The sequence below is a fragment of the Danaus plexippus genome, chromosome 31, assembly GCF_018135715.1.
Source record: "Danaus plexippus chromosome 31, MEX_DaPlex, whole genome shotgun sequence".
NCBI classification, from domain to species: Eukaryota; Metazoa; Arthropoda; class Insecta; order Lepidoptera; family Nymphalidae; genus Danaus; species Danaus plexippus.
This window is the reverse complement of record NC_083558.1, coordinates 1,486,735-1,503,200: the sequence shown is the minus strand read 5'-3', so window position 1 is coordinate 1,503,200 and position 16,466 is coordinate 1,486,735. Positions and strand designations below refer to the sequence as shown.

General features: G+C 32.8%; 3 protein-coding genes across 4 annotated transcripts in view; 1 reads left to right on the top strand and 2 right to left on the bottom strand.

Moving 5' to 3' along the window:
- Positions 1 to 4,450, bottom strand: part of LOC116778260 (oxysterol-binding protein-related protein 8) — a 31,213-nt gene extending 26,763 nt beyond the window's left edge. Inside the window, exon 1 of one of the 2 annotated variants that reach the window (XM_061525776.1) lies at positions 4,023 to 4,450. In XM_061525776.1, coding sequence (XP_061381760.1) covers positions 4,023 to 4,059 — 37 coding nt within the window. In that variant the 5' untranslated portion in view covers positions 4,060 to 4,450. The remainder of the gene's footprint in view (positions 1 to 4,022) is intronic. The other variant, XM_061525777.1, reaches the window with a different exon arrangement.
- Positions 4,451 to 5,148: 698 nt separating this feature from the next.
- Positions 5,149 to 11,786, top strand: LOC116778491 (zinc finger protein 846-like). The gene is made up of 8 exons (XM_032672509.2): positions 5,149 to 5,408; positions 6,286 to 6,392; positions 6,686 to 7,316; positions 8,665 to 8,858; positions 9,198 to 9,323; positions 9,660 to 9,854; positions 10,500 to 10,713; positions 11,689 to 11,786. Exons 1-8 carry the CDS (start codon positions 5,313 to 5,315, stop codon positions 11,767 to 11,769), a joined length of 1,644 nt encoding a protein of 547 aa, XP_032528400.2. The 5' UTR covers positions 5,149 to 5,312; the 3' UTR covers positions 11,770 to 11,786.
- On the bottom strand, positions 11,776 to 16,058 carry LOC116778261 (uncharacterized). The gene is made up of 6 exons (XM_061525882.1): positions 15,968 to 16,058; positions 15,243 to 15,556; positions 14,107 to 14,926; positions 13,619 to 13,725; positions 12,584 to 12,709; positions 11,776 to 12,450 (listed from the first exon to the last, which is right to left on the bottom strand). Exons 1-6 carry the CDS (start codon positions 15,984 to 15,986, stop codon positions 12,001 to 12,003), a joined length of 1,836 nt encoding a protein of 611 aa, XP_061381866.1. The 5' UTR covers positions 15,987 to 16,058; the 3' UTR covers positions 11,776 to 12,000.
- Positions 16,059 to 16,466: the final 408 nt, after the last annotated feature.

Below are 16,466 nucleotides of genomic sequence, written 5' to 3'. Positions count from 1 at the left end.
ATGCCGGTCTAACTCGATGTTTTCCATGTTTTGATCGGTATTCGTCGTCACAGGTCTTCCGCCGGCTGGCTTATCCATGGTGTCGTCTTCACCAGCTCCGAATCATCGAAACCACTCTTCCGCCGTTCGAACTGAAGTACCATCCCCCAAAACACCATTAATCTCACGGAACGTTTCTCTAGCGAATGTGCCTTTAACGAAGGAAAACTTTAAAATAGCTCGAATTTAGTTCGTTACTTTTTATTCAGGTAGTCAACTCCATGTTTACACGTCCCTAAATCTTGAACGCAATATCCAAACTATTCATTCATAGCGTCGTTTTGTAGGTTATGTCAAGACCCGTCAAACGATATATAGTATTGCCAGATACGACCTGTGCAGCGCTTTGTGCATACCCGCCAAATTCAAAAGACAAAAAGGCGGGTGGGAGATATTTGGCAACCTATTATTATATATAGGTCGACAAATAATGATTTATTAAAGGAATTAACACGAAAAATCATTCAAAATAAGTCACATTTTTACTAAGAAATTAGTGCACATGAAGGATAATAATTTTAATTCTAACATAACCTACAGAGTATATGTACATAAATTCATACATTTTATTCCAAATCTATGAAAGCTTCGTTGCGAGTTCAGCATGCACTCTATCATTGCATATGCATGCAACATAACTTTTTATGCTTATCATAGATGCTAATGCAAATAAAAATAAAATTATTACTTTATATTGAGTTAAATAATAAATTAATTTCAGATAAACTTATCGCGTGAAGCCAACCACCTACCATGACCCTACTGTTAAAGATAAATGAGCAACGTTGCAACGATAACCAAACGACGGATATTTAAATATATATGTATATATATATATGGTGGTTTATGGTAAAAGCTCTTAAGAAACTTCACAATAAGTGGACAGAGTACAACCAGGGCATATTATTCCAGTGATGGTCTAACAGATTGTTAGCTGTGAAGGACCTAGCGAGGGATTGCTATGGTGAATGTGCCTAAACATCGCGAAAAGATCATCAAGGCACTACTTTGAGAAGGTAGTCAAGTCTTATCTAAATCAGGTTCAATATCCAAGAACGATATATTAAGTGAGGCTGGGCATCAGGTCATAGAGTTGGAGATCCTTGGCTAGAACCAAACGTTTTGGATTTCGTCAAAGCTGAAGACGTCGCAATGCTCTGGATTGTGATTCGTGGTCAATCTTAGAGAGGAAGTCTCGATCTGAACACCACAGTAATTTAGCATCAATCATCCATACATGCATGCCTCAGTAATGCATGAAATAATTTTCCCAAACAAACAGTTCTGGTGCTGATAAGCGACCATAGTTTAAAGGACTATACTGCAGCCAAGAGGTCATATCTAATAAATCCTATATATATATACCACAGGTCCCACAAAACAAAAATCATGAACCAAATTATTAGAAAGGTAACGCAAATATAGCTATAATATTGGTCTTTTAACAAAACTGACAAAATTATTTGTTTATGAGACATCTTATTAATTTTTCTTTACGTCTTCCGTGTGACTGGAACTCGCTTATTTGATACCATTCAATTCAGACCCTATACATCGGTATCACACATCCAAGCGCACGTCGTCACGCAAGCGTTGACAGTTTTTTAGTCATACGATATGTCATGATATGAAAGATCATATAATTAAACAAGCACTTGTTGGGTGGGACAAGAGCTGGTTTCAGACTCCTACCGACTAAAAACCTCCCGTACTTTCCTTTACTCCAAGCCAGGAGGTACTTTGAGCTTGTACCCGCAAGCCGTATTGACATGGGCTCTAAGGCTCCAGCTATGGTTAGCTGATGAAGCTCTGTAACGCGCATAGTATTAACGCAGGTTATTGAAACGCTTCGTATGTAGTTATAATGTTATTATACTAACCCAGCGGTTCTCAACCTTTTCTTGACTAGGACCACTTTGTGTTTTGTTGTTCGCGTGGGACCGAATGTAAAAGAAAGATAAAGTGAACGACTAAGAAAATAAACTTTAATAAAAACAAAAATATTTAAAAGAAACTAATATATTTCGGATAAACCACGCGTGATTTATTTTTGTAAGAAACTAAATACTCCCGACGAGACGTTTCTGTTACTTTTCAGCAACCGTGATCACGGTCAGACGAGAAGTGAACAAAAATATGTAATTTAAACATTAATAAAAAATTTAAAGATTTTTGAATCCCGCAGACCACTGGCTGTCCGCGAACCACCGGTTGGGGACCACTGTACTAACCATACCATTCACAGACATTTGTATAACCAACAAGAATAATAACTATGGGGCATTGCTTTAAGATCCAAACTTGTGCTTTCATACAGAAAAATAACTCTTATTTACTATAATTTATCTAATTATTGTATAAACTTGGTAAATTTTTAAAGCATCCTAAGTACCTCACAATACTTAATTCATATATTATCACTGACTGGTAACTTTTATATTTGGCTAAAATATCATGAGCCGTGATGAAAAATACATAAGTGAAACAAAATTAATACTATTATAAAGTATGCTGGCGACATTGTAATGGGCGCTTTTAAATAAATACGTAATGCATATGTGCTGTATATAACATAATAGTATATATATATATATATAACCTATCCAGACTTCTTTTTACTAGACGTCCAGACACCAGATAGTAAAATTAAAAACACATTGTTTTACATAAAGAAAATCATAATACAATAGGTATGAAACAACACAAAATTGACAACAGGAAATTGTTGTAAATTAATACCAAGGGCCGCATTCGTTGGTAGCAGATGACTCGACTCGGCCTCGTATATATGACCCGACAATGAAAACAGCCTTTCTCTGTAAACCGATCTCTGATGCCGGGTGCTGAAAGATAAATCCTGGCAAACCTTGACAGCTGTAGGTGTTGAATTTAACTATCTAACCACCAAATATGTCGTCACCAAGTAGGTGTGATATGTCTTTAAGTAAATTTCTGAAAAAGCTGAATATCTACCAACCCAGCTCTCCAAATATTCGTTAACCGGTATCCATCCAAACAACCATCCGCTTCATGTCTGATATATTCAAAAATATAGCTGACAATAGCATACCATACCTCACAGCATAAACGCAACACAATGTCAGTACTTTTAAAATAACATTGTATTTAAATACAAAGAAATGTTTGAGACAGTCTTATTTAAATAACAGTAGAAAATTCAACACAATATGCCTTGGAGTGAGGTAATTTTAAATAAAATAATTACATATATATATATATATATATATATATAGTGATATTTTGAAACTATGTCAAGGTACTGTGGAGCAAGAACAAATTTGAGCTATAAATGATTGCCATTTCACATATACATATATTGATTATCGAAAAAAAATAATCAATTTTTATTTCAATCGATCATTTCTATATACGTTTTTAAAACTTCAACTAAACCATTTATATATTCAAACAAATACACAAGAATTTAAAATTTCTTATATAAAAATTTTGTGTTATAACATGCACGGTTTGAATTAAAATCAATTAAATCATATCTCTGTCAAAAATTTTATATATAAAATCATACTCAGTGTAATAAAAAAAACTGTATTCACATATAATTTTAACAAATCAAGTCCTGTTATTTGTTCGTAATAATTTCTAAACCAAATAAAATCTCTCTCATATTTAATTACAATATTAATAAATAAAAATAAAATAAATTTGATAACAAGCCGATTGTATTTAGCTTTAAATTTATATATGCCTGTATACTTTTTTATTCAGCAAAAAGTTCCCTTTGAATTATCTACTAAATATAACGGAAGAACATCCCCACGAATAATGAAGATAAAAATATCGTATTATTATTTGCAGTCTTATTAGAATCTCTTTCGTACTTAAAGCCGAGTGCCATTGGCTGTTAATTTAGTTTATTACAATGTTTTAACACCCCCACTTTACACCTAATTAGATTATATACAACTTATTACGTGATATATTGAAAACAACCTTTTACATACCAGATATTTCGCAGCCGATGGATTCCGTTTCGCTCATGAATTTAAATTTATGTACATTTGCAAATTTGCACCGGTTCAGGATGCAGTCTTAAAGGTTATATTTTGTTTTTTTTTTTTAATTGTCACCACAATACACCCAAAGTGGACACAAACAGCCGAGTTACCTAATTATATTATTAAACACTATTATTTAGATGCGACTTTAGTCTTTAATAACACCACAGTCACCGACACAGTACACACGGTTTTTAAGTTCTCCAAAGTTATTGTCCTAAATTCAACACCCGATGTGTGCGTCCAAAGATGTTGAAACTAAATGTTTTATTAATTTTATGCTTCAAGGCACAAAAATTATAATATCTGACGCGAGTACGACATAAGTGCGTTAGATACGTGAAGCACAATGTAACAAACGACAATCCGTCGAGCGATGTTGGCAGTATCGAAATAAATTCATCGATAAATAAAGATTATAACGTGACTTACCGAATATTTAAAAATAAAATTATAAAACTATTAGCTTTTTATTAAAAAATAGTTTTCATTTATCTTCAGGTTTTTAATTCTTTGGATATTATGAGCAACAACGAAATATGAATTAAAAAACCCACAAACATCTATTAAAATTAATTTAGGATAAATTATGGATTGATTTGTATAAAAGAAACTTTTACATTCTGCTTTATTAATATAATTAAAATTAAACTAGAGGAAAGCATATTTTTCAAAAATAGATATTAATTAAGAAACTGACTTATAAGATTCTCATTTCCGTCTGATTATTAAAAGAATTTAAATATTTTATCCACACAGAATCAAAGTAAACATTTATTTATATAATAAATTAACTATCGTTATTTGCTATGGAAATGGCCACAGTAAACTTTTGTCAAGTTATGTAATTTTAACTACTGAATTATGACTTAAAATTTCGAATTATTATATTGTATTTACTATAAAATTTATGTTTAAAGAACAAATCCCATTCCATTAAATGTGAATCTATTATTTTGAAGTTCGCTCTTATAATGATAGTAAGAAATTAGTTTTAGAACGCATCGTATAAATACAAATCTCAAAAGTCAAAACAAAGTCGAATGACATTTGTCATTTTCAAATTATAAATTGAAATATGTATTTGTTTTCAAAACAATGTTATAAGTTAAACAATAATTCTTTCCATTGTCATATTAAAGTTATAGTTTGATGATAAATAAATGTCACTCAGATCTTGAGATATGTGATATAATAAAAAGCTACACTTGCTACTTATGAATTATTGAAACAAAAATGTCCAACGTCTTGTGTTTTGTATGCTACGGCACAGTTCATTCGGATATCAGTGACGGAACACGAGCTAAATATCGCGACTTCGTCGGCATTAGCGTATGTTTACTCTGAATTTTACTTAGATACACATAATTATTTACATTTAAAATATAATACTTGTTTAGCGTGATTGAAATTGATATTTTTATATTTTGATGTTGCTAACTTAACCAAATAATACTAGTGCGCAGTATGTACACTTGATGTAAAATAAAATTAACAAAATCTAATCTCAATATAAGTTGTGGTGGCCTAGTTAGAGGTTAAGGCCCGCCTCTCATGCATGAGGGCGCCGGTTCGAGACCTGGCAAGTACCAATGTGATCTTTTCTGAGTCATATGTACTTTCTAAGAGTATTTAGACACCACTGATGGACGGTGAAGGAAAACATCGTGAGGAAACCTGGTCTTATAAATTCAATTAATAAGTTTGAAATTGCCAACCCGTCTTGAGGTGGTGGTGATTTATTCTCTAACCTTCTCTATGTGAGACGAGGCTTTGCTCAGCAGTCAGCGCCGATAGGCTGATGATGATGATGAAATTTCAATATGTATTGAGAAGTGTGTAGAATTAAACGATATAATAATAGAAAAGGCAACTATAAAACGGGACTCTGCTCCTCAACTAAAAAGGATAACCAGAGATATCTTACAATAATATAAAATATCAGATAAACATTACAATGTTACTACTTTGCTTAACAATTAATTATATATATATAACTAGATAGTATTTTTTCAATTTTCGCTTGTCTGTCTGTGCCGTCTAATCTCATTAAATAAAAATATACATATTCGGACAAACTCGGGCCACAGCCATTATATAATTAATGTACTTAGTGTTATTCATAGCTTTATACTGTTTTATTATAATCAAACAACTATCGCTTTATAAAATTAAAAAAAAAACAATTTTTTTTGTTTAACTATTGCAGCTGTGTCCGGAATCCCAGCTGTGCTACGTTTGCTGTCACATACTCAATAAGATGTGCATTTTCAAATCGCTATGTCTTAAAAGGAGCACAGACTATCCTATATTTAGGTATATATATAAATATGCTAATGTTAATAAAATAACATTTTCCTATTATTAAATAATTATCATATATATATATTTATACCGTAGAAATATTTCAGCTTAGAATACTTTGAGTGGGTGTATTAGGCTAAATGTATAGGTCTCAGATAATTCTATTTATCTGAATTACTATAGTGTGAATATATGAGATAGTAGGCTTGTCGTCTTTGGCTACTAATATGATAGATAAAAAAAATATATATATATATATATATATATATATATATATATATATATATATATTTTTAATGTTCCAGCGAAAAAGATATACTAAGATTACATATAACCGAAGTAAAGACACAAACGATTTGCGATGATGAATGCTGTGAACGACTTAAGGTAGATATAAAGAATTACAATGACAACTACGATGAAAATCTATGTGGGAATAACAAAGATATTGGTTCTGATGAGGATATTAACGGGTACGGCACAGATGATGATAATAATGGTGACATTAATTACTACGAATATAACATTAGTGATGCTTATCATGGCAATGAGGATGGAAAACAAAATGGAGGACATACAGAGGTGGGTTTGAAAGAAGATGTCGTGTTGGAGGATACATTAAATAATGATGTTAACGAAGATGATAGAAATGATAGTAATGATGATAATGATGATAATGATGACCGGAATCATGATGTAATTAACAAGGATGATGTTAAAGTGACCGATGGGAGGAAAATGAGAAAGAATAGATTAAAGAAATCAAAAAGAAGGGGACTTATGAAGATAACTCTGACAGTTGAAGAACAGAGAGCTGAACTAGAAGCGAAGAGGAAGGAAAAGAAGTACACAGAGGCTGAGTTCAAGTGCTATAATTGTGCCATAGGATTCCTGTTCAAGGATACTTACCAGGCGCATATGATGCGTCACGAAGAGGTGAGTATATATATATATATATATGACCTTGGTTATGACCTTAGTTTTTGTTAAAGAATATCTTAAATATATATATATATATGTTAAGGCTATGTTTCCAAGACCTATATAGTCGTATATATATATATATATTTAAAAAATTCAGCACTTGGAATGAACCTACGACTGTGACGGTGTCTCGTCCTAGTCGTTTAGCAAACTGAACCGTCGTGTCTGTGTAAAAATACCGGCGATGTTGAATTTCATTATTAATTCATATAATTTAAATTTATGTGACAATATATAAACCTTTTAAGGTAACTTTGTAATTTTTTGGAACTTTTTAAGATTTTAATGATTAAACAGTAAGTTGTAGAACAAATGAAAGTAAGTATTTCGTATAATATTCGTTTATTATTATTATTATTATTATATATATAATAAGACTAACAGACGGATACTTTCATCTGTCCCTGGCCACGGTCGCTGTAAAGGGAAAGATGCGTCGGGATCATGTAGATTAAAATTATAAAACCGCCCATTATGAGGCCATCCAAAACTTACGTCACACGAATTTTAGGACTTTTGAACCCCTCCCCCTTCCTCGTCCCAGATTGTTACATTTTTGTAACCCCCGCCCCTCCTGATGTGACGTCACACATTTTTAAAATTTACGTATGTATTTAAAAATAATCGATAGAAAACAGCTACTAAAGTTTTTTACTTATTCTGAATTAAATAAAAACTCAGTGGTTTAAATTTTGATATGTGACGTCACAAAACTATCGATCCCCAATGGCTCTTGTCACAGGATGTCACATTTCGTGGATACCCTCCCTCCTCGTTAAGAGAAACTTAGTTTAATTTTAATGTATCCCAGCAATTTGCGATAATATAATTTAATATAACCCGAGTTGTGGCGGTGACCAGCTCGTTCGTCTGTGTGACACACCTGGGCAAATATGGTTCTTAAACATATTTGTCCAACTCGTATTCATATCGGTGAAGGTTAAAAAAATATTATTAGGATCCTCAATATTTACACATAAAGCCAAATAAACACGTCGATTAATATCGGTTAAAAAATTTGGGATTGAATTAGCTTCAGTGAAAATAGTTTTTCTATCAGATTATGAATGGTCAAACAGATGATAAATCAAAATGTTCCGAGAATAAATAACTATATCGGAATGCTCACACAAAAGTAACTCGGAATGCCCACACAAAAGTAACTCGGAATGCCCACACAAAAGTAACTTGGAATGACCACACAAAAGTAACTTGGAATGCCCACACAAAAGTAACTCGGAATGCCCACACAAAAGTAACTCGGAATGCCCGCACAAAATAACCGGAAATACCCTTCCAGTCTAACGGTCAATACTCGTGTCCCATATGCACCCTCCGCGTGTCGTCTCTAACGCTGCTCCGCGTCCACGCCTCCCGTCACGCGGAGCGCTCCGTGTGCGTGAGGTGCGGGGTTCGAGTCCCCGGCAGGCACCACGTTTGTAAGCACACGAGGACCAGGTCCCTGCCCTGCCACATGTGCGCTAGACTGTTCACGTGAGTACACTACATGCAAAGCGACTTGTGACATTGGATTTTAATGTTCCTACTATAATTTTTCCTATATATATCTTAGAAACGAGATTAGTATTGACTTTTTTTAAAAATTATATTCTGTACGATTTCACTCAACTAAAAACTACGTCTGAATTAATAATCAACTGTCTCGTTTTAAACTCATCGAGATGAGATCTGAATATAACACAAACGAGAGATCTAAATCACACAGTCTACGAGCTGTTACCAGCGAGCAGAGTCCTGATCTCCTGGCGACTGGTTATATGTGGTCTCCCCTCCCCCACACTCACACATTCCCACTATACATATTGTGAACAGGGACGCGAGTGGTCTCCAACAACATTTAAAACGAGTCCACACCAGCAAGACCAGCGGCAGACTCCACACCTGTACCGTCTGTGGCGAGACTTACAACACGCAGGCGGCTCTGAGGACGCATATGATGTAAGTTACACACGCGCGCACACACACACACACGCGCACGAGCGCCCGGGCATAGTGAAGTTGTTGCAAACAAACGTAATTAGCTTTAAGTAGTAAAAAACATGAAACTATGTTGAAAATAGTGATACATAGAGACGTAACAGCTCACATTGAACATTAAATAATATAATATTAATGGAGTATCTCATATAAACAGTCAGTTAGACAAATTACGGTAAGATGACTTCAATAAAACTAATATCTCTGACTACCTTCATGTAGAATGACAATCAAATACACACACACACACACACACACACACACATATATATATATATATATACACATATGTTACAGTAAACATATAAAACGAAAATTCCCGTGTGAGCTGTGCCCGTCGGTGTACAGCAGTCCGTACACCCTGAACCAGCACATGAAGACCCACAACCAGGTGTCGGAGACATACTACTGCGAGACCTGCAACGTCAGCTTCACCTCCAGGAAGGGGCTGATGGCTCATAGACGGAACACGCTCAAACACCAACAGACCCTGTTAGTATATGTACATGTATATTAAAAACAAAATTATGTTATGATAAAAGTAACATGGGGAAGCAAAATATTCTAACTAATTGATATGTCAAAAAAAGCTGACGATATTTTTGTATGTAGAGTCTACAGCAGTGGTTCCCAACCTTTTCTCGGCTAGGGACCACTTTGTTGTCTTTTCGTAGACATTAATAAGATTTAAAAGAGTTTTGAGTTCGTTCGCGGACCACCGGTTGGGAATCACTGATCTGCGGTATTTTTGGTCATAAAAAATTTACTAGTCAATAATTTTTTTACAAATTAAATTTGGGATATATTATTAACAAATAAAAAGAATTGATTTGGAGAAAAAATAATATATATATATAGCTTTAAGACATTTTTAATAATTTATAAGAACCTCTTATTTACTCGTTTTTAGTGATTACACGTATTTTTGTGTAAAAACCAAAAAAAAAAGACATTTTATAGATTATTGTCGAAACCAAGTTAAAATGTTTTTTTTTAAAGTAGGATCTTAATTTTATATTCAATACTCAAAAAAAAAAATTATACGAAATTCTATTGAGACTTAATTTTTCAATATATAATAATATAACAATGAATGTATCTTTAAGCCGAAGATATTATCTAAAATTCGACTCACAGCTTCGAGTGTCCGATATGTGGTCGAGTGTGTCCCAACCAGCGAGCGCTGGCCTCACACATCCAGGCCGTCCACTCGTCCAGCAAGGAGTACAGCTGTTCCATGTGCAGCTCCAGCTACACTAGCAGGAAGTCGCTCGTCAGACACGTCGGAACGCACAGGAACAGCACAGGCGGGCCGCTGGCTGTGTGTCACCTGTGCGGGAACTGTTTCAAGGTCGGCCATTACGGGTTATATGTATGGAGCGTTTTATTTGAGAGTTATTTTATGTGTGTGTTGAGTTATTTTATGTGTGTGTTGAGTTATTTTATGTGTGTGTTGAGTTATTTTATGTGTGTGTTGAGTTATTTTATGTGTGTGTTGAGTTATTTTATGTGTGGGTGTTGAGTTATTTTATGTGTGTGTTGAGTTATTTTATGTGTGGGTTGAGTTATTTTATGTGGGGGTTGAGTTATTTTATGTGGGGGTTGAGTTATTTTTATTTGCAAGTAATTTTGTTCATTAGGTAAATTGTTTGTATTTATATCCTGGGTTATCTGGGATGCACTATTTTAAATTTCGTTTTTACGTAAAACACATAAACCGTGAATGTGGTATAGTTATTTATAGTATTTTATTAGATAGGTTTAAATAAGGAAAAAAATAGTTATAAAGTAATTAAAATTCAATATAATTGTATTTTTTTGATATTGTATCAATACTAGTTTTAAATACATGGTACGCTTGGCTTTTGCGTACTAGCGCCACTTAAGGCTGTCCTATAGGTTTGATACTTTATGAAGAAAGATTTTCGCTTAAATGAAATTGAATAATAGGAACACATACAACAGATTATATATTTTTACATACTAAATAATAATTAAACAATACACTCTATTCAGTTAATGATAATATTCAGAAATATTCCGTTTAGATGTTATAACGATAGCTCTAAGTAGTTTTTCGTCAGTTCATTTCCCGTGAATGTATTTTTATTTGTTCACTGTGTATATTTTTATATAAACTAGCAATTTTCACATGTGCTTTAAAATTATTTGCGGTTATGCTATACATATCATATTCAAGAATAACGATATGCGATATTTTGTTTACTGATTTTTTTTAATATATTCACATTAGACATTTTGACTTAAATAACTCACATATATATATATATATATATATATATATACCGTTCATTATATATTTCAGGGCAATAACAAACTCAACAGACACCTAAGAGACGTCTGCGAGAAGGCGAAAGCTGAAGAAGCGACAAATAGTTACGAATAAATACTTATTTAATGAAATTTTGGGTCATTTTTTTTTAATACAATATTTATTTAGCCATTATAATATTATAGTATCTTTATTTCAGTCTTTATCTTTATCTTTATCTTTGGATGGATTAAGCAGATTTTAATGTAACTTTCAATTGTCAGTCAAGTATTGATTTAAGTAAAATGAAGGTAGTTCGACAAATTTTTTGCTTTGTCTACAAAGCGCTCGTTTAGCAGTAGCAGCTTACTTCTGTATGATATTCAAGCACTGTAAAGCGCTAAACGATATCAAGCTGTAATTATCTATAGCTTGAACTAGTATTTTATTAAGTACACGCCTACATTCAGTGACTATGCATGTTTTTTCACTCACTCTGACGTCACTATCACTCAAGTTCCACTTCCTCCTCCATATGTCTGTGAGTGAGTTTTTCCTCAACACACTCCCCTGTGAGTCTACGCTGGACTGGCTCACGTTATCTATAGCTGTGTATCTTCTGAGTAATATTTCCAGTATGTGTAACATATAGCACAGGTTCTCAGTGGTTGCCGTCTGTGTGATTTCAATAGAATCACACAGTTTTGTGTGTAACTTTTCCAATTTGCCTGTGATCAACTCTATAGTGTACCTCATTATGTGATGCGATCTGTTTAGTAGGAATATTCTTTGTATTTTCTCATCTACTTCCAACATCTGTAATGGAAGTGCAGATTTTGATGTAACTTTTGCGTTTTTAATTATCTATCAGAGACCAGCTTGCCTGATTATATTAATCTGTGTTATAGTATTTATGAAATTAAGTGAGAAATATGTTTATATATATTACCAAATCCCCATCCACACTAGATTCATATAAGTCATTAACCAAGCCTCCAACACTGTCCAACATATCGTCCAAGAACTTTGGATACGTCTCCGCATCGTGAAGTTTGTCCACAAACCTTCCCAACACCTAAAAGAATACAAAAATGTTACATATTTAAACCAATTGCAGCGATTTTAACTATAAAATATAATACTTGTTCCATAGTTATTGCACAGAATAAACACACATACAATCATTACGGGAGAGCCATACAATAATACTTGTACGCATGTGCACCTTAAAATTAGTTCTTATCATACTACTGTTAGCAGCCAGGGTTTGGTTATCAATATACAGACGGTAGTTAATAGAAGACACGAATATTAACTTCGCTATAGTCGCCGGTAACGTCGCTCGACTCCAAACCGACCCGGCGGCGCTTTAGCGACGATCCGACTACCAGAACATTCCTAAACATTCTCGCTAATATTACTGCTTGTTTACATTGACATTAGGAGTGTTCTAGTAAACGTGTAGCTGATAGTTCGTCCACTCGCCGCGAGATGGCGCTGTCGCTAAATGTCGAGAACACAACAACATTTAAGCCGGCGCGACAGCATAATATTTGCGTTAGCGAAATTAAGCTATGCATTTTATTACAAACACTTTTAATGTATATGAATTACAGGTATCACTATTAGTATGAGTTTTCATAAGTCAGTAGTATGTTAGTAGTATATATATAAATATATATATATATATATATATACTACTAACATACTATATATATATATATATATATATATATATATATATATATATATATAATTGTACGTATGAGAGCAATGTTGAATCACTACTCGAATAAAAAACTTATTAAGATATTTTACAATTAAAAATTATTTACAAACAAGGATATGATTTAGTGGAAATTCATTATGAGAAAAGGCAGATTATTGATATAGGCCAACTTAATATTTTTTTCAAAATCTTATAGATGGCGCTACCATACACAACACACACACACACACACACACATATATATATATATATTACCTTTGAAATCTCTTCAACAATATCCATAATGTTTACAGCCAGTGGACAACTCTTAAGGAAGCTCATCAAACAGTAAGCAGATTCGTTTAAGCAACTCGACTGGGACACTGGAATTAATACTGTTATTATATACATTTTGTTGGAACAAACATACACACACACACACATCTATCTATATTGTACTGTCTATGTGTAAAATAAAAAAAAACTGCCTTTTAACTATAATCATGTGTTAATATAATATATGTGCGCCAACCGTCAGCGCCATCTATCGCGTGTCGCGTTACTTCACACAATACAACTGTCATGAAGTGTTCCCGGGGCTACACGGACTGAAGGATACATTATATGCTATATGCTATTATAATGTATGACATATATTTATGTATATTTACATACTACATTAAGATACATTCAGTAGTTTTTGCATCAGTGTAACAAACACACATACAAACTTTACTAATATATATATATATATATAGCCTCACCACTTCTAGAACTTTTATTCTTCCAACTCCTATATCCAGAATCCTCGGACAACTTGTTATCAGCCTTATTTAAATAGCTCTTTATTCTACTTAATTCCTCCAACACCTTGAAGGAGACCATCTCCGCTTGTGATTCTGTTAAGCCGTCATCGGCTGATTCATCGTCAGGTGCTGATGGATCTTGGTGATTTTTCAAGATGCTCCCATCGATTTCACTGTACAATCTCTTATTGTCCAATCTTTTATCTGAACAATACTCATGTTCGTTCAATGAAAAGCTATTTTGTGTTAATGAAGTCAAACTTCTTGGTGTGTCCGTCTTATCCATATTATTCTGTCCACTACAATCCATTGACACAGTCATTTTTGATTCATCATTCAATCCATGTATTTGGGAATTTAAACAAATTAAATTCTCTCTTGTATGATTTAAATCATCAATTCCACTGTTATCTTGTCCACAGATTACAAAATCATTTAAATTATTTACAATCTGTGCTCTCTCATGGGTTTGTTCTAAATTCTCTGTATCATTATCTTCTACTGTTTTATCTTTCTTTGCATTAAAATATATTTTTTTAACAACAATGTTCTCCTCACTCTGGCTTATATGTGTGTTTGTGTCATGTACAGTGTATAAAACAGTTGCTTGGGAATCGATTTGATTTTTGGGTACATCATTAATTTGGGAATCATCGATGATGTCATCCTCAGCTTCCATGAAATCATCAGACTCACAGAAAGTTTTGTCATTATCTGTGCAGTCACTTAACAAATCTTGCTTACATTGTGTCTCATCGACTGAACTATGTTTTTCATCCTGTAATGTAAGATATGTTTAATGAGAATTGTATTTAAATGAAATATTATTTACTTAAAAAACAATATATATGGACTTAAAATATTCTTTTTGTATACATAAAGGAGATATGAAGATTTATATAAATAAATAATTAAAAAAAAAATTTTTGTTAAAGTAATAAATTATATTGAAGCAATTAGCATATTATTCTACAAAAATAGTCTAACGGCAGTTAAAATTATGTTTTACTTACTCATTTAATTAAAAACGTATATATTTCGTTCTATTAAAAACAGGAAAATAAATTAATACAAACATATCTTTTAAAAAATACCTCGTTTCGTGTGTCGATGTTGATTTCGTCGTTAAAAAACGTATTTCCATCCTTGTATTGATCAATAGCTTCGTTATTCTGAACAAAGTCCTTTAAAATGGTTACACTGTCGTCTGAATCATTGAAATCTTGAATATCGGGTTCATTATCGTTGTAATTGAAATCTTCCTCACATACACCGTCATCCAACGTTGTAAAATCACTTAAATTATTTATTATAGAATTTACGTGATCATTTAGGTGTGTGCCACTTGGTTTGGTCTTGATGACGGCTAGTGTAATGGCTAGGCGATATTTTTGTTGCATATACTGAGCTGAAATGATGTACGACGCTTTATCTTGATTTTAAATGGGCGTTATAGTTTAACATTTACGTAATTCATATTAAGTCCCTATAATTAAGTAAACTATAGAGTTCAAGCGACGTAAGCAAAACTCCAAGACTATTTATTTAAATGGTTTTTATATGTAACTAGAAAAATCTTTGCGAATTTGAAATAATATGAACTCTATACGAAACACTGTTAGCTATATTTTATAGCTATTCTGGTTTTTTATGGTATCTTCGTTTACTAATAATTAATAAATTTTAACTAAACAAAGCTGAATACCGTGTAAAAGTTATAATTAATAATTTAAAAAATATTTCGCTGAAAGAAGTAGAAATTTAAGTTTACTTAAAAGACCAGCAACAGGAAAACGACTTTTAAGAACCTTAAACTTACCGTAACCATCGAAATTCATTTTCGATGATAATTTTTCATAAAATTACTTTGATATAAACATTAATTTTTATCATTAAATCCATAATAATAGTACAGTTAAGGGACGCAGATTTATTACTATTAAGAAATATGATTACACTTCGCGCCACTTTTTTAAGTTCTTTTCGTGTACAGATTTCAAAACTTTTTTAACATGATACAGATAATGTAAGAATATTAAAACGTTATGCAAAGGGTTTTATTTATTTGACATATTTTTGTTGTCACTAAAAATGACATCTAAATAAACATTAGGACGTAAAAAATGATTTCTAAAAAAATTATTGATGGCACTTTACACAATTCTATTCGGGATGAGTTTATTTATGATAGCACTGGTGATGGCGATCATAAAGAAAATGTTTTTCCATTGGAAACAGGAGCATAAAATTGAAAGGACCGTATTCACCACCGTACAGAGACCAGGTGAACTTGTAAATGGCACTTATTTAGTAGCATT

Excerpts from the sequence above, each read along its gene's own strand:
- LOC116778491 (XM_032672509.2), top strand. The coding sequence starts at position 5,313 with ATGTCCAACGTCTTGTGTTTTGTATGCTACGGCACAGTTCATTCGGAT. Across the intron at positions 6,393-6,685 it reads ACAGACTATCCTATATTTAG|CGAAAAAGATATACTAAGAT; the intron begins GTATATATATAA and ends TTAATGTTCCAG. Across the intron at positions 8,859-9,197 it reads ATGTGCGCTAGACTGTTCAC|GGACGCGAGTGGTCTCCAAC; the intron begins GTGAGTACACTA and ends TATTGTGAACAG.
- LOC116778261 (XM_061525882.1), bottom strand. Across the intron at positions 13,726-14,106 it reads GAATAAAAGTTCTAGAAGTG|TGTCCCAGTCGAGTTGCTTA; the intron begins GTGAGGCTATAT and ends TATTAATTCCAG. Across the intron at positions 12,451-12,583 it reads CTAGTGTGGATGGGGATTTG|ATGTTGGAAGTAGATGAGAA; the intron begins GTAATATATATA and ends CTTCCATTACAG.